This window comes from Rhopalosiphum padi, chromosome 1 (assembly GCF_020882245.1).
Source record: "Rhopalosiphum padi isolate XX-2018 chromosome 1, ASM2088224v1, whole genome shotgun sequence".
NCBI lineage: Eukaryota > Metazoa > Arthropoda > Insecta > Hemiptera > Aphididae > Rhopalosiphum > Rhopalosiphum padi.
The window spans coordinates 43,241,042-43,257,826 of record NC_083597.1 but is presented as its reverse complement, the minus strand read 5'-3'; the positions used below and the strand labels follow the sequence as shown (position 1 = coordinate 43,257,826).

The following is a 16,785-nucleotide window of genomic DNA, read 5'->3' as shown; positions in this document are numbered from 1 at the left end:
TTCCATCTTCACTTTTTTCAAATATTTATCGAAAAGAAACAATCAATGCATCAAATTAATTATAAGTAGGTAGCAATTTATTTTAAAGCGTAGTTGTTCCTCATCCCCGGCCTACCAAGGTTCCGACACTGATGACTATACATATACCTACCAAATAAATCGTATACATCTAGAAATATGGGCTAAACGAGACTGTAAAAATAAATTATGATCAATGGTATTTACTCGTATAGTTAAGTATATCGTAACATTATAATTTATATCTGCGTATATCACTCACATGATTTTCTGTAACAACGCGTGCAGCTCATTGGTGACTTCAAAGCTTTCGTGCTCTTTATAATGTTCTTGGTTCACATGCGGTAACATCACTAAATGCATATATCCTCCAATTGCACCAGCCACCGAAATCATGGCGATTCTTCTGGTCTGGTCATTAACGATTGTCTCGGTTATTTTTACGATCAACTTTGTGTAGCCGAAGAACGCATTTCCGTCGACTATGTTTTTGGGAATTAAATTTTCAATTAACATCCTACTGTGTAACATCAACACATCTTTCTTGGTCCATGGCGTATCGTACAAATTATCGACCTGCTTGTATAACACTGTACTGACGTTAAGCGACGCAACTGCAGTGATCGAGAGCAGTAAAAGCACAGCTTGAAGCATATTATTGTGAGTAATAATATACATCAATATTGAAATAATATGCACTGAACAAGTATACGATTTATAATGAATATTATTTCAAATATTTTTAAACAATTATAAAATATGTTTATTATTGTTTTAAATATTGTTAGGGACAATTGTATTTTTTATAAACCAGTATTACAGAAAGCACAATATACAATAGTACTTTACACATATTAATCACGAAAAAAAAAAATTATAACTTTTTCATGTATAAACTCCAAATTTAGCGAATCCTATCTATGAATATTTATTTTTTTTAAATATTTTCATAGTTAAAATAAATAATAAATTAAAAATATATAGTTATGAACCTTTTATTTTGATAATGCTCACGGTATACTAAAAGCCAGGGAAATTGCGTTATTGCTATTTAATTATATATTATGCTATAATAATTAACTATTTAATTGTCTATTATTTATACAGTAGATTGAACTTTCAACAAAGAATTTGTGTTTCAAGAACACTGAGAACACTAAGAACCTATAGCATATTTTGAATTCTGGTCGTCGGGACTTAGATACTGGTCACTGGACTTAGAAAAGTATCTATCACGGTATCTAAAAGTAAGTCCTGTCTTATTATGTACTAGAGAAATATCTAAAATTATAGTTTTTATTTTATCAAAATCGATTGGCATAATAGTAGGACCTATAGCAGCGGTGGCGAACCTTTTTGGGATCAAGTACCAAATTTTCCCAATCAAGGTTTTGAAAATTTTTCACGTGCCCAAAAGAAATTAAATTTTCTATGGATAAAAAAAATAAAGTTACTGATTTATTATATATTATTTTAATTATTTTATTAAGCATAACTTTTTTTTGTAATTATAATTTTTAAAATGTATATATTTATTTCTTTGAATTTCTTATAACAGTTATAATCAACATTTTATAAATACCATAATTTTTAATAATTTCAATTTTTCACGTGCCACTTTTGGCACGCGTGCCGTAGGTTTGCACTCCTGACGGTCTGACCTATAGGTTGTAGCCCATTAGTGGTGCAAAATATGACCCAAACAGGTCAAACCTAAGTAATTACAAAATAATCCAGATGATCCTTCTAGTTTTTTGGAAAACATGAAAGTAAGTAAATTAAATTAGGTAAGTACAGTGAAACGTCCATATAACGAAGTCGAATAAGCAACAAAAAAAAAATTCGTTATAATATGGAGGGATTCGTTAAATAGAATTACGTATTCATTAACAATAAAGGTCATAGTTCTTAAAAATATTTTGTTAAACAGAAAATTTCGTAAAATGGAAGTTCGTTGTATGGAAGTTTCACGGTATTTTTGGGCCAGCAGCCCCCCTAATATTTTAGACCTAGTTGCGCCAATGATTTTACCCCACTGAACAAGTTATTACTATAGTCATTAGTTACTACTAGTAGATTATACGAGTAAGATGGTAGGTAATAACAGGTTTTAAATGTCAGTATTAAAGGCAATAAAATTAAATCAAGATAAAATGTGATATGAAAGACATTATTTTCATTCTAACAATTTTAAAATTAAGATTAAAAATAATTTTGAAATTTTTAACCTACTAAAAAAAAATATCTGACCATTTATAACAATTTTTTAGTCAACAACTATTTACAAACAATTAAGATTTAAAAGAAAACCATAATAATAATTTAAGATAATATAGGTAAAGCTAAATAAAAACACCTCAGTGTTTACTTTTTATGAAGTACAATTTGTATTGTTTATTATTTATCATATAAGATAGAATTTTATACAATCTTTAACATAAATAACATAAATTCTTTATTATACTTAATTTTTTAGTACTATTTTAATTATAATAGATAAAATAGTGCAGAATGCAGATAAGAATGGAATGAAAAGATTTTCTTAATTTTTTACATTTTAAAATTAACCAGCTACAAATGCTAAAATTTAACTAGAAGTTGCTATGATAGTATGATATAACATATATATATATATAGATATCCATAGTGTATAACTAATTACAGTGTATAACCATTATTGATATAACTTATGTACGATATACCAAAATAAATCTCAATCATGTCTTAAGATTAAGAAAGTTGTTTTATGCTTAATCGGTATTATGGTTGAGTTCACCGTAACATTTGCACCTATTTGAATCGCAAACGCAATTTATTATTATCATTTTAACTTATAACTTATATTATACATACTTAGTATAAACTTGAACAATTATTTTTTTTAAAAACCTCAAAAATCTATTTGATCTATAAAAACTAAAAATTTACAATAATATAAATAACGAACAGATGTTTGTGTAGCGCATTAAATATATATTAAATATATAAAAATGTTTAAATGCTATACAGATTTACTAATTTTCAATTAAGTGTATTGTTTAAATCGATGAACTAGGTATATATTAACTATAATTGGATAATTGTGTACATGGTGTCTTAAAATCCGACAGTGAAATTTATTTTAATCTCTATAAAAAATAGATCTAATATTATGTTTAATTATTAATTTTCCAATAAATTCTTAACTATTATCATGTTAATGGGTCTCAAATATGGGCTAGTAGCAAAACCCATGTGACTGAATTTTTTCACCATAGTAACGTTTTTTACGTTCGGCAATCTCTGTATTAACCATTTTATGTCCTAAAATAATAAAAAAAATATATATTATAATGAGTATCGAATTAGGTATATAAATGATTATAGTACATTTAAATTTTTAAAATTAAATTTTTCTATGGTATTAATCATGTATAAAATAATTATAATATAATTTATTATAAATTATATAATATTAGGTATTGTAAAAATGTAAATATTGTTTTTGTCATTTATATTTAAATGCCTAAAAATACGCAAACAGGACACAAATAAAATATATACAAAATGTTAATAAGTAGTTGGTGGGTAGCTTTTTTAACAGAATACTTTAAATTTCAAAATTATATTAGTACATATTATATTACTTCTACATACAGAATTTCTACAATCACTGTAATAATATGTTTTGCTTTGAAATAGTTTAAAGTTTTTTGGTAAGTTATTCTAATGAGTAAAATGGTAAATGGTTGTTTTACTGTTCTAAATAATAAAATTTAAACTTTTACCATTTATCGCCGCGGTTTTTGGAATAATGTCTTTGTAAAGCGTTAATTATTTTACTTGTTTATCTACGAATTATTTTTTTTTAACTGTTATACATTTTAACAATATAATAGAGAGTCTTTGATTTCAATTTTCAATACACAATAATGTTGTACTTATACCTATCTAATTATTAAATTATATCTAAGTAATAGTTATATTTTAAAAAAGTATTAAGTACTTGTACATTTCGTTTTGTTTCTTACTTTTGGCGGAGCTATAACGTCGTATTTTGAATGATAAATATACGTAGCAGCTGTTACTTGAGATAAATCATAATCTGGTGGTGTTTTAGATTGGTAATGTTTGATATTACCGATTTTTCCGTAATCATATTTTCGGAAATAATCTGAAAAAAAATGTATCAAAAAATATTATTGCTGTCTATAAGGACTATTATAGTGTATTACTCCTATAGGTAATATTAGACATTATTTATGAGTAAATTAATAATTATTTTGAAAATTATGCAACTAAAAACAATTGTTATACGTACCAGCTAGTACAAGTTGGTAATAATGTGTCATTACTTTGACGGACGTTGGCTGAGGATATGTTTTCAGGATATCTATGGTTGACTAAAAAAATATAAAATCGTTCACAATTAAAACTACAGAAAATAACTCATTGGTATTTATATGAAATATTAAAATATAATAATATGAACACCTGTATAAGTACCGTATGGTTTACCTATAACGTGTGGAAACGACAAAAATCAAAATTATAATCGGTTACATTATGCTTAGCCGCTTAGGTATTAATTATTTGTCTATGATTGAAACGGCTATAAGATATTAGGTACCTAAGTATCGATGCTTGAAAAGTTTTTATTGTGTTTTCTACATGTCAGAAAACAAAATATTTTTACATTTATCTTATACTAAAGATTTGTCATGAATCATTACGAATTAATTAAAGAATCTAGTACGAAATAATTCAGAAAATAACTAAATTATATTATTGACACGAATGTTATTATCATATATCAAGTAAATATTATTTACTTATGCCGTTGACTGAAATAAGTTAAATTGTTTTCATGTCTTTACTAGGAAATGTGTGGATAAGAATTTTAAAATAAATAATATGTTGACATTGGTGTTTAGGTTTTAGGATACAACTATTATAATCGGTGCTTTGAATGATTTCTATTTATAAATCGAAAATTTACAGCAATGAAGCAACCTAGTTGTTTACTGAATTATAATAACTAATACAGGTACTCAATATAATAATATATAATACTTTATAAAGTCACAAATGAAGAATAATTCATTAAAGTATTGTAACTTGTAAAACATTTTATAGAAATATATAAATTGTTCTGTTAAATATATTTTTTTTGACAAATTAATTATTATTGTATAATAATAATAAAATAATCTGTTACGTACGTAATCTATCGCCAAATAATTGCCTTGTAATACATCCATCGCAAAAATGCAAAATAATTTCATGTATTTTTTATTTTTACATTGGTGCCCAAACCATTGTTCGTCTGGATGTTTCATCTTTGGTACATATTCTCTTCCTCTCAAAGTTCTCTTAAAAATAACACAATATTTACTATAATGTCATCACTTAAATGAACCTTTTCTAACTATATTTTAAATAGTTATCAATGTTATCATTCGTTAACAAATAATAGAGGAGTTGGATAACTGATAAGCCAATAGTATAGCTATGTATTAAAAAAAATAAGCTTGTTGAATGTGTCATTAGATATGACAGAAATTACGAATATACATATTTGATTTTAACTACAGGTACAATCAAATATATTAATCTAAAAAAATATTTATAATCTTCGACTTTAAACTTTGATACAGCGGTTGTAATAAGTGTATAATATTAATGGTTTTAATTCTTACGTGGAATAAAAATGGAAATCTCTTTAAAATGATAAGCCTTCGATCATAGTACTTCATCCTGGCCGTTGGCACAATCAACACTAATTTGTCAATCTTTTCATTATATTCCGGCCTTTCGGCTAGCGCAATCAAACATATGGTAGCACCGAAAGAATAACCACCCATGTGCAGTGTAGAATATCCAGTTTTGTTTAAGATATAATCAATAGCAGCTGTCGTATCATATACTCCCAATTCGTCAAAGCTTAAATATATATCCAATCATTAATTTTAATTTGATCATTACGATATGTGTAATACAATTTTGAAAATAATTGCAGATATTATAATTTATACTACCGATACAATACAACTACTGTATAATTTAAATACATATGCTAAATGGTTAAATAAATAAATAGCATTATGTTGATAGGGTGGATCATCCAATAATAGTTAAGAATAGTTTATTTGTAATAAAATGTTGTAATAACGTATGTTCTCGTGATGAATAATTAACATAACACCATAGTATGGAATACATCAAGTACCTATATGATTTTTTTTACTTTAATTTGATCATTTGATTTGGTATCTGGGTATTTTTAAAATGGTTATAACTATAAACTATATGATGCATAAAAGAATCAAATAGGGATGTTGTTATTTTATGTATACTAGAATATCGCTACCATCATAAAAAAATAAACATACCTGAAATCCCACGAAGCATTTCTCAATGGAGTAACCTCGTGAGTTTTCGGATTTTTTATGTACTTAGACATCCCGGCTAGACGAAAATTGAGTAGCCAAACGTCGAAACCGGCATCGGATAACATGAAACCTATGTTTAATAAATATCATTGTATAGTTAGTGAATGCAATTAATATCTAATTAATTTTAAGAATGACTGTATGTAAGATGATATGCATAATGTTTTCTTAATATTATCGTAGTCTTAACCTAAAAAGCAAGTTGTAATAATACAAACTATTTAAGTAATTATGAATTTAAGAGTATATTTTTATGCGTTATAGGATTAATATAATAATAGCTCTAAAGTGCATCATTTGGTCTAGGGCTCTAAATGTATAATGTACATAGATTCCGATTTTGAGTGTTTTTTGTATATTTTTTATGACGATGTTGGAAAAACGAAATCGTGTTAATATAAATAAGTTTTTATATATTTAGTCGTATTTCTTTTAGATATATTAAACGCTCTACCGCCACTAATAACAAATAATATATAATTAAAATGGATTAAATAAAATGATCGCATGTGCGTGGACGCATGTTTCATTTAATACTGAAGGTTTTTCATACATAAAGCTAAATAATAATTTTATTATTAAAAAAATATCATAATATTAACATGATTCATTTAATAATCGTTCAGTAAAAAGTAAAATATTTATGATACTAAGAAAAACAAATTCTAAATATTATCATTTTAGTTGATTTTCCGTTGGTTATATTATTTTATTTATATATGGTATACCCAAACAATAAAATTAAAATACAATTATAAATAATAAGAACACGCCAAAGGAGTGATTATATAATATATATTATTAAAATTATTTCCAAATTGTTTATTTTTGACTGAATCAGTAAAAATAACGATCATTACATACAATTAGATAAAAATTATATTATTTATGATGAATTAAAATTATAAATACTTTTTAAAAATTAAATTGAGACTTGTGGCTTTTGAGATATTATATTATTAGTAATAAAAATGTTTATTTTTTCTTATTTTTATAACTTTCTGCATAGTTTTGTATAGAGGATTAATAAAATTCCAATGCCTGAACATATTACGATTGCATATTATTGACTTTCGACGTTTAACTCTTGACGTATTTTTGAGTGATAACCAATTTTATATAAATATATAAAAAACAAAAATATCTAGGTATATTATATTATATCAAATTAGATTAATGGCTTTAAATGTAATTTATAGTAATTAATTATTTTTTAGTTTATTAGTTGAAAATAAACTCAGTTACTCAGTAATAGATATAATACCTATATCAGTAAATCAATTACACATTGCTTTAATATCTATGCAATATTATATCAATTAATAATATAGGTAATACATAATATTATAACAATAAGGATTACGAGGGAATAATATCGAAGAAGAAATAATTGACATTTGTGAAGAGAAAAATCTTCATAAATTTTTGAATTATTCGTTTTTTTGAAACTGTTTTAAAGCAACTATAGTTAGTATGGTTTAGTCATTCACGTCAGTTCATCTCAAAATGTCCTATACATTTTTGTTATTGATGGAGACGGTAATGTGCTCAAAATTTCAAATTATTATAAGAATCCTATACTTAATATGACCGTTTTGGATTAGTGTCCATCAACAATTCATTATACGAAATAAACTTACGAATTATCTAATATTATTATTTTACAAAACATTTACTTACTGAGAGATTTATTGGATAGCGTATAAAACATCGAAGTCCCGTATAAACCATGTAAAAGAACAATTGGTTTACCGATTGTTTTATTCCCATTTTTACTATATGGTATTCGTTCCAAACCTATCATGAAATGGTCTTTTGTTTCCACTTCATGCGTTTCTACTGGATATCCATTACCGATTATTTGATCTGACTTAAATGAAAATAAAATAACATAAAATAATTCAAATATTTATTTATCCTAACAAAATGTAATATTTAAGAAATTTTAAATGTGTAAATCAATTTTTCAAATGTATTGAAATAACTTTCTAATACGATTAAAATTTGAAAACATGATTACGACACAAAGAGTTAAACATTTATAGCTACATTAAGTATATCGTGATATACGGTATACGTGCAGTACAATATTATTTCCTGTACTTAGTTTAGGTCTACAATTAGATTACGTAATAACATAAATTAACATAGTAGACATCAGTTTGATAAAAAATTATTAAATTGATATTTTGTTTTGAATTTATAGTGTTAGAGATTATTCATAAATATAAATTAGGTAGTGCAATAGTTCATAAAATACTTACAGTTGAGAAAGCGGAAACTAAATGTAACTGTGAGTATATTAAAAATACAGTACAAGCTAATACATAAGGTATCTTATGTAGACCCATTGTATATCTAATAAATACAAATACAGATCTAGAAGTATGGAATCTATCATTTGTTTCCGACTAGTTTAGTTTTAATATTTTGTTTGATTATGATTAAAATTTATAACTATAATATGTACAATAAATGAAAAATATTATTATAGCTGAATATACACGAGAGATTGATTGCATTAAACTATTGTTAATGTATAAATGTGTAAAATATTATGGATATCATGCAATAAAATTCATTTTCTGACGTAATTAAAATATAAAGCAGTAAAATAAATAACAGTATAGTGCCGATTTCAAAGCCATTCGTTAACAAAGTTTAATTTCATACGCTGTCATATCAAAAACTCAAGGTGATAGATTCTTAATTAAACGATTGTTAAAATATAATATAAAACTATCAAATAAAAATTGTTGAAATTAATAAACCATTTAATTGCTGTAGTGTTGAATTATGAAAACACATTTTGTTTCGTTTGTTGATTCAATTAGATGGATATTAATTAAAGTTATAATTATGTGATGGATATGTTGATTTATAACGAAGGTAATATTCTTCGATACAAAACGGAATATAAAAGATAATTATTATTCATTGCCAAACATTTAAGTTCACCCAACAAAGTCTATATGATCAAATAATAGCGTATTTAGGTCATTAAATTTATTATACCTATTCTTCTAAGAAGTTCTAAAAATATGCTATATTTGAATAAGTAATGCTTGAACATTTTGCAGCGCTTAAAGATTTGATCGTTATTTCGAAGAAAAATGTGTTATGATATTTTTGTATTCTGTTAAGAAAAAAATAAATGTCTATATGTTTCACGAAAATGCATTAATAACCAATTTTGTGGGATAGGACATTTTTCACAAAGAATTTTCATCGAGCACTACCAGGAAATTTTATGTCAAATAATTTCATACTTCGAGAAACTTTAATCTGCTGGTATTTCAAAACTTTTTTTGATAGAAAAATGATGTTAAATAAGTTATTGAATTAATTATTATAGTATTTTTAAACTAAAAAGAAAAATATATATTCAGTCAGTCAGTCAGATAATAACAGAAAAAATAAATAAATACATTTAAAATCAATCTTTAGTGTGTTCAGCGTTTTCAACGAATAGTTTAAAAATGATAATTTTATAATTATCTGAGATCAATAATTCAATTCACGTACCTTACATATATTATGATTTCCTATTGACATAAGAATAATTTTACTATCAACAATATTTAATAAAAAAATGGTTTAATTAGTATATTATAGTATTTTCGAGTCTGATATCAAGTTTTGAAGTAGTAGATTTGTTCTAAATGTTAAAATTTATGGTGGTTCATGGTATCAAATTGTACCTACTTATATAAAAGGAAATATTAACGTGACACTAATTTAAAATAATTTTTTTTTTTTGTAGTTTAATTCATAAAGAAGTACCCGTAGGCGATTAAATGTTCACCAAATGTTAATTTTTAGTATTTTCTGATAGACAAAGATCCACTTCGAACAAATATAATCAAAGAACCTTTTTTCAACATTTTATACATTTGATCTCATTATTTTATGTTTTAGTAGATAATAGTGCATGTATACGAACACACATAACGTAGATTCCGAGGAGAGCAATAATTGTACATAATTCTTGTTGTTTTTTTAAATTGGACATTTAACGTTTTTTTAATATAGAAAAATGAGTATTGCAGAACTCTTTGAGATTTTTACTTTGTAAATACTTATTTTTATAATTGGGAAAAGTTAACAAAAAATAAGAAAAACAGGAATATTAATGAAACACTAATGTTTGATAAAATACATAGTATAACTGTATAGAATTAAAATGTTCAGTAATCACTTATTTTAACATTCTCTATTTATGATATAATTGTTGTATTACTATAGATATTTGAATTTCTAAATTTTTTAGATGTTTTAACAAGTCAAAAAGTTTAAAACTTAATACAATATTCTTTATTTGTTATTTAATGGTTTTTGACAAGTAAAACCACAACGCTTTGATGAGTTATCTTATTATTTACATGTAAGTTTTGTTGTAAAGTTGTAAAGTTGTAAAGTTTTTAATATCATAAAGCAAGAAAAAACACATTTATATTATTATCAATTTTATTTTTACTTTAACTGATTTTTATGATAATAATATTATGACACTATAATATGTCAGAAGAATTTTAGTTAAGTAATAATTTCATTATTAATTAGATAACTAAAGTAAACCTAAATACAATAAGTAAGTATTTATTTTTTATTTGAAGAAATGTATGTCATCTTTGTACAAATACTTAGGTATAACTGTATAAGTTATAAAACCTACGGTCTAAACCATAGTTAATATAATCAATTGTGTAGGCAATAATTAAATTAATATTTGATAACAATTTACAATGTTGCTTTATGACAAAATATACGATTATAAAATTATAATGTAAATTATCACACCAATCAAATATTTTTCAACGTTATAATATTATTTGATTTTAAATATATTAATTTAATAATTGATCTATAGAATAAAAATAATAAAATATTTTGACGAATCAATTTATTGAAAAAAGCATAACTAATACATTTTTAACAAGTATCATTTAATTTTTTTTTTTTAAATACATAAACATTAAAATATTTCAGCTAACTTATGATGTTTAATAATTATATTCGTATTACTATATAAACTATTTCTTATATAAATATAATTGAATACATCTTCACACGTGAGGATTACGTTTTCACTGGATTCAATAAACTTTTTTTTTTTGAGTATGATGTTATGATGATAATTGCTTCACTATGTATGGACCAATAACTAAATGTGCTCTTTTATCCATCGCAAAAGATTGATGACTAAAAGGTATTTTATCGATGTAAAGTGTGCTCTTAATATTTGGTAAATTGTTCAGTAACCATTTGATGTCCTGAAATTAATAAACATAGAATATATTACATAATATTCAAATATAAAAATATGATATTATAACTCGAGTTCACTTATCTACATAATATACACGTATTGTACAGGTCATCGCGTGCGTAACAGCCATAATAGGAGATATACCATCTATATTACTGTGACTTAAGCATTTTTTTTTTATTCAATAATAGATAAAATTATTAATATATCACAATCCGAATATTAAAGGATTTGATTATTACCCAATAAGAGACCTTTACTCGTAACTGTTGATGAAAATATGTACACTGTACAGTACATGTATTTTTATGTTATTTAATTATTATATTTGTTTACCTGAGGAGGTACAAGGTTGTCCCGTTTCGAGTACAAGATTATAGCTGGAGCTGTAATTTTTTTGATATCATACTCTGGAACTTGTTTAGAATGGTAATGCCGCATGTTTCCAATTGGTCCATAATCATAATTAGTAAAACGACCTATGGAAATAACAATAAAATACATTGTTGGTCTTAACTCAATTTATTAAGTTATAATATATTACGTATTGCAAAGTTATATAATATGCAAATCGTAGTTTATATAGCCACCGTTTACCTGATAGCAATAATTGAAAATAGTGTTTAACCGTCTTTAATGATGTGGGTTGCGGATAAGTTGTAAATACGTCTATGACTGGTTCCTAAACAAAGACAAACATTTAATTCTCGAATTAAAATGAAAAGCTTATTATCTTGAAATATTAAACTTTTTAAAAATGTGTAGATAAATGTTTCTCTTAATAGAAGATATTATAATATTATGATACATACTACGTGAAGAGGATTATACATTCCCTGTATAATGTTCATTGATTGAATGCAAATAAATCCAAACATTTTAACTCTACACAATTGTCCAACTGCGATGTTATCCGGATCATTGTTAAGTGATATATAACGAAATTTGAAATCGGTTTTCTAAAAAATAACAATTATCATAGTATTGTGTACTATATTTGATCATCAACAACAATACAAATCATATCATATTTTTATTTTGTGTTATTTCAATGCTTTTCCAATTATATTTAGATTATAAAAAGATAAATAATATTATTCACTGAAAAAAAATTGCTCACGTTAGAGAATATTTCAGTATTTTATGTAATTTATTGGGACTTAATATAATTGAAACTATAGAAAGAAAGCAATTGCATAATAATATGAATAATATTTTGCAGGGTAGGTATTTTTTGCCAGATAACGTGCTCGTTAAATTGCGAGAAAATAAAAATAACGACAAATAAAATATGAAAATTATTTTTTTTTTTAAATTATTACTAAGAATTGCCGAATAGCTGTTCTAACGAAGTAGTACGGTGCACCCTTATATGAAGATCCCATTCTACTTGCTGGCGCCATCAGGATCATATTTCGAACTTTTTTATTGTACTCTGGTTTCTCGGATAATGTAATTAGTGGTATAGTTCCTCCAAGAGAAACACCACCAACGTCAACTTTAGAATACCCAGTCACAGATATTACTAGGTCAATGGCGGCTGGTAAATCGTAAATAGCTAACTCGTGAAAGCTGAAATCAATATAATATGTCATATAATCAGTAGCCAGTGGACTTTAGCTATGGGAGTAAGGGGGTTCAAAATTCTCCAATAGAATCAAAATAATCATTATACTTTATAAATATAGTATGTATTAAAATTTCAATAATAATAAATTTCCAAATAGTACGTATATCGATAAAACATAAAAGTTTGACTTTTATTTTATTTTGATTATTGACTACTTAAATTAATACAAAATGTATTTTTAACTTTTTTTTATTAAAATCTATGTAATTCTAAATAATATGATGAGCAATAATATGATTAATTAATTTTAAATTATTCACGAGTTAATAAATAAAATATAAAATAAATACCTCCTCCCAAGTAAAAATCGTATCTAAAGAATTGGATTTAATTAATAATAATAGAAAAATGTACCTATGTAAAATTTTCATTAGTTAGATAGTTAGAAATTACGAAGATTTGAGTTTGTTAATAAAAATAAATAACCATCAATTATTTATAATATACTAAATATTATTAACTCATTTTGTAAACTTCAATCACTGGAATTATTATATTTTGTTGTTATTTTATAACTAACGACTCCATTTTTTATAAATAATACCTACTTATTTAGATTTTCAGTATTATTAAAACATTTCTATTATAATAGTAAAAATGATATGACTTATATCACATTATCATGCAATAAACATGTTACAAATATGACTTTTATTTTTTTAATTACCTTTAATATACGTTAATTATATATTATTATACGGAAAATAGTCTAAGTTGAACATACGCGTTGAATATATTAATAACAGTTTGAACATGTTAATTTCAAACAAAAAAAATTACTTCATGATTATTTCAATCAAATTTTCTATTAATTTATAATTTATAATCATAATATTAAGTATATAATATACTTCACTTCGATCTCACCTGTAATCCCAATTTAAGCTACTTAATTTAGGTACAATTCCGGTTCTAGGATCCTTAATTTTTTTGGACATACCGGTAACTCGATAATTGAAAAGCCAAACGTCGAATCCTGCGTCTGATAGCAGGTAACCTAAATGATAAACGTTATCATAAATAAAAAATATAATATATAGGTATATATTATATATATAAACAAAATTTGATGGCGAAATGAATATGTTGAAATAGTTTTAAGTTTAGTTTCAAACCTTCATGTCTGTATAAATATTTGATAATATGTATAGCAATTGTTTTATTGTGAAAAGAAAATTTATTTAAACTAAGAGATTTCATGTTTTTGATATCGAATGGTTTTTATCAAAGTTTATATTATGTTTCGTAATAATAATTATAGGTACTTATAAAGTTATAAATTATACATTTATAATAGTATTAACGATACTCTAATATAAATTAAAAAAACTGTTGTATTATTTTGTTTAGGACTGATGTATAATTAACCCTCCCACCCCCTCAAAATAAAATAAAAAAATAAATATTAATAATTACAATAATTATGAAAAAAGATAGTTAATAATCTACGAGTATTGAAAAATAAAAAAATATGTAGATAAAACATTCGAGATTTTTTACAAAACTAAGGGTTTGGTAATTATTATTTGCTCTGGAAGGCAAAGGGACAAAGTAGTAAATTATAAAACAAAAACAATATAGGAAAGTAGGTTAAAAACGAATAACAAATTAAAAACGAACACACTAAATTCATATTTATAATGTAATCAAAGCTAATTTTGTATTTTATATGACAAGGTTTATATACTTGGAAAAATATTTAAAAGATAGTTTGAAAAAAGAACCAGAGAAATTGCACAGTTTTATAATATTTATAATATATGTGTCAAGTATCATCGAGTAGGTCACTGTAGTAATGGATGTATTAAATATTAATTCAATAATAAATTATTGCACACGTAAAACGATTCTGACCGCAGACAGCAGACTGTCTGTCATCGTGTATTTTATTTACCTATATTTAAATATTTCATTATATATTTATATTGTTGTTAGTGATTTATTTTTCTATTATTAATTAGGTAAGTTAAACTAATTTTTGACCAAAAATAAAAAACACTCATATTTTATTAATGAATAATTATTTTATTATGATTAACTAATAAGTTAATCTTACTGTAGAACGGTGTGAATAAATTGTTATACTCGTATAAGTAGTTTAAATTTAATATAAATATTTTAAAATATTCATTGTTTTTGTAAATAATACATTTTTGATTATATCAAAATAACTAAAATCGTTTCATTTAAATATCTAATATCATAAAATCTTGAACTTGAAATGTTTGGAAAAAATTGTAACTTTATTTTAGATATTTTTTAATTAAGTATATTTAGAACAACTATTGAGGAACTTTTTTATTTTACTTAATATCTTTTAAACTCATCCATAAAATTATCATATATTAATAACGTGAATTTTAAAATGTCTATTAATAACCCAAAAACAGATAAAATATTTTAAAAATGATATCGGGTCTAGAAAATGCTGTCATAAAGATTTTGTTAAAAAATCAAGTCTTTAAAAATATTTAGTTTTGAATTTCAACAAAAATACAAATCGATTGTGTTAAAATTTGGTTTTATGTAAATATGCCCTTATTTTCCTAATTATTATTTATTTTTCGTTTTTCCAGATTAATTTTGAAAATTTAGCGAACCTAATTACTTGTAGCCTCTTCAATTTAATTTAATTTATTTTTTTTTTATCAGAAACCACTCAAAGTTCATGATTGAATCATTTGAATCATTTTTACTGCTAATAAAGGTAACATCAGACATAAAAAAAAGCCACACAAATTGTAAAAACAGTATACATTCATCGCTTATTGTTGTATAAAATTAAAATAAATTTTACCATCATGTTTTAAAAAATACAACAATAATGCACTCTCTAAACATGAAAAATATAATAATTAATAAATATATTACTTACCGAGTGATTTGTTATGTGAAACGTAGACAATCGATGTGGCGAACATACCAGATAACAAGATAACTGGTTTACCGATTGTTTTGTTACCATATTTACTATATGGTATTCGTTCCATACCTAACATAAAATGGTCTTCAGTTTGGTATTCATACATCTTAAGAGGGTATCCACTGGCTTTGATTTTTTCCCACTTTAAACATAAAAATAAAAGTGTTGGTTTAGTTATATTTAATTATTACACCATAAAAACATTTTATGTCATACAATATTTTAAAATGTATACTTTTAATATTATATAATTTTTAATATTTGCTAAGTTTTGCTTCTGTGTGCACATATTTTTCAAAATATTTTAAGTTTTTTTAAAGAGATTAAATGCAACGCATTACGTTAAAAAAATTGATACCTATTGGCTATTGGCTGTATTGCATATCATATATGTATTAGGTATATTACTGTCTATACTAAATAAAAATGTACTTACGGTTTCTTTAGATGACACAAAATATTGTGTACTACTATATAGAATAGTTACCCAAAAATATATATTATAAATATTCAT

At 24.3% G+C, this 16,785-nt stretch overlaps 2 protein-coding genes across 2 annotated transcripts; both read right to left on the bottom strand.

Moving 5' to 3' along the window:
• Window positions 1–2,539: 2,539 nt before the first annotated feature.
• Window positions 2,540–8,800, bottom strand: LOC132925836 (gastric triacylglycerol lipase-like). Its single transcript, XM_060990200.1, has 8 exons — window positions 8,714–8,800; window positions 8,130–8,319; window positions 6,390–6,519; window positions 5,697–5,940; window positions 5,220–5,369; window positions 4,319–4,400; window positions 4,029–4,171; window positions 2,540–3,321 (listed from the first exon to the last, which is right to left on the bottom strand). The coding sequence occupies exons 1-8, from the start codon at window positions 8,798–8,800 to the stop codon at window positions 3,181–3,183; spliced, it is 1,167 nt and encodes a 388-aa protein (XP_060846183.1). The 3' UTR covers window positions 2,540–3,180.
• A 2,775-nt stretch (window positions 8,801–11,575) lies between these two features.
• Window positions 11,576–16,785, bottom strand: LOC132918447 (gastric triacylglycerol lipase-like). Its single transcript, XM_060979669.1, has 8 exons — window positions 16,708–16,785; window positions 16,224–16,413; window positions 14,216–14,345; window positions 13,041–13,290; window positions 12,531–12,677; window positions 12,316–12,400; window positions 12,055–12,197; window positions 11,576–11,722 (listed from the first exon to the last, which is right to left on the bottom strand). Exons 1-8 carry the CDS (start codon window positions 16,783–16,785, stop codon window positions 11,576–11,578), a joined length of 1,170 nt encoding a protein of 389 aa, XP_060835652.1.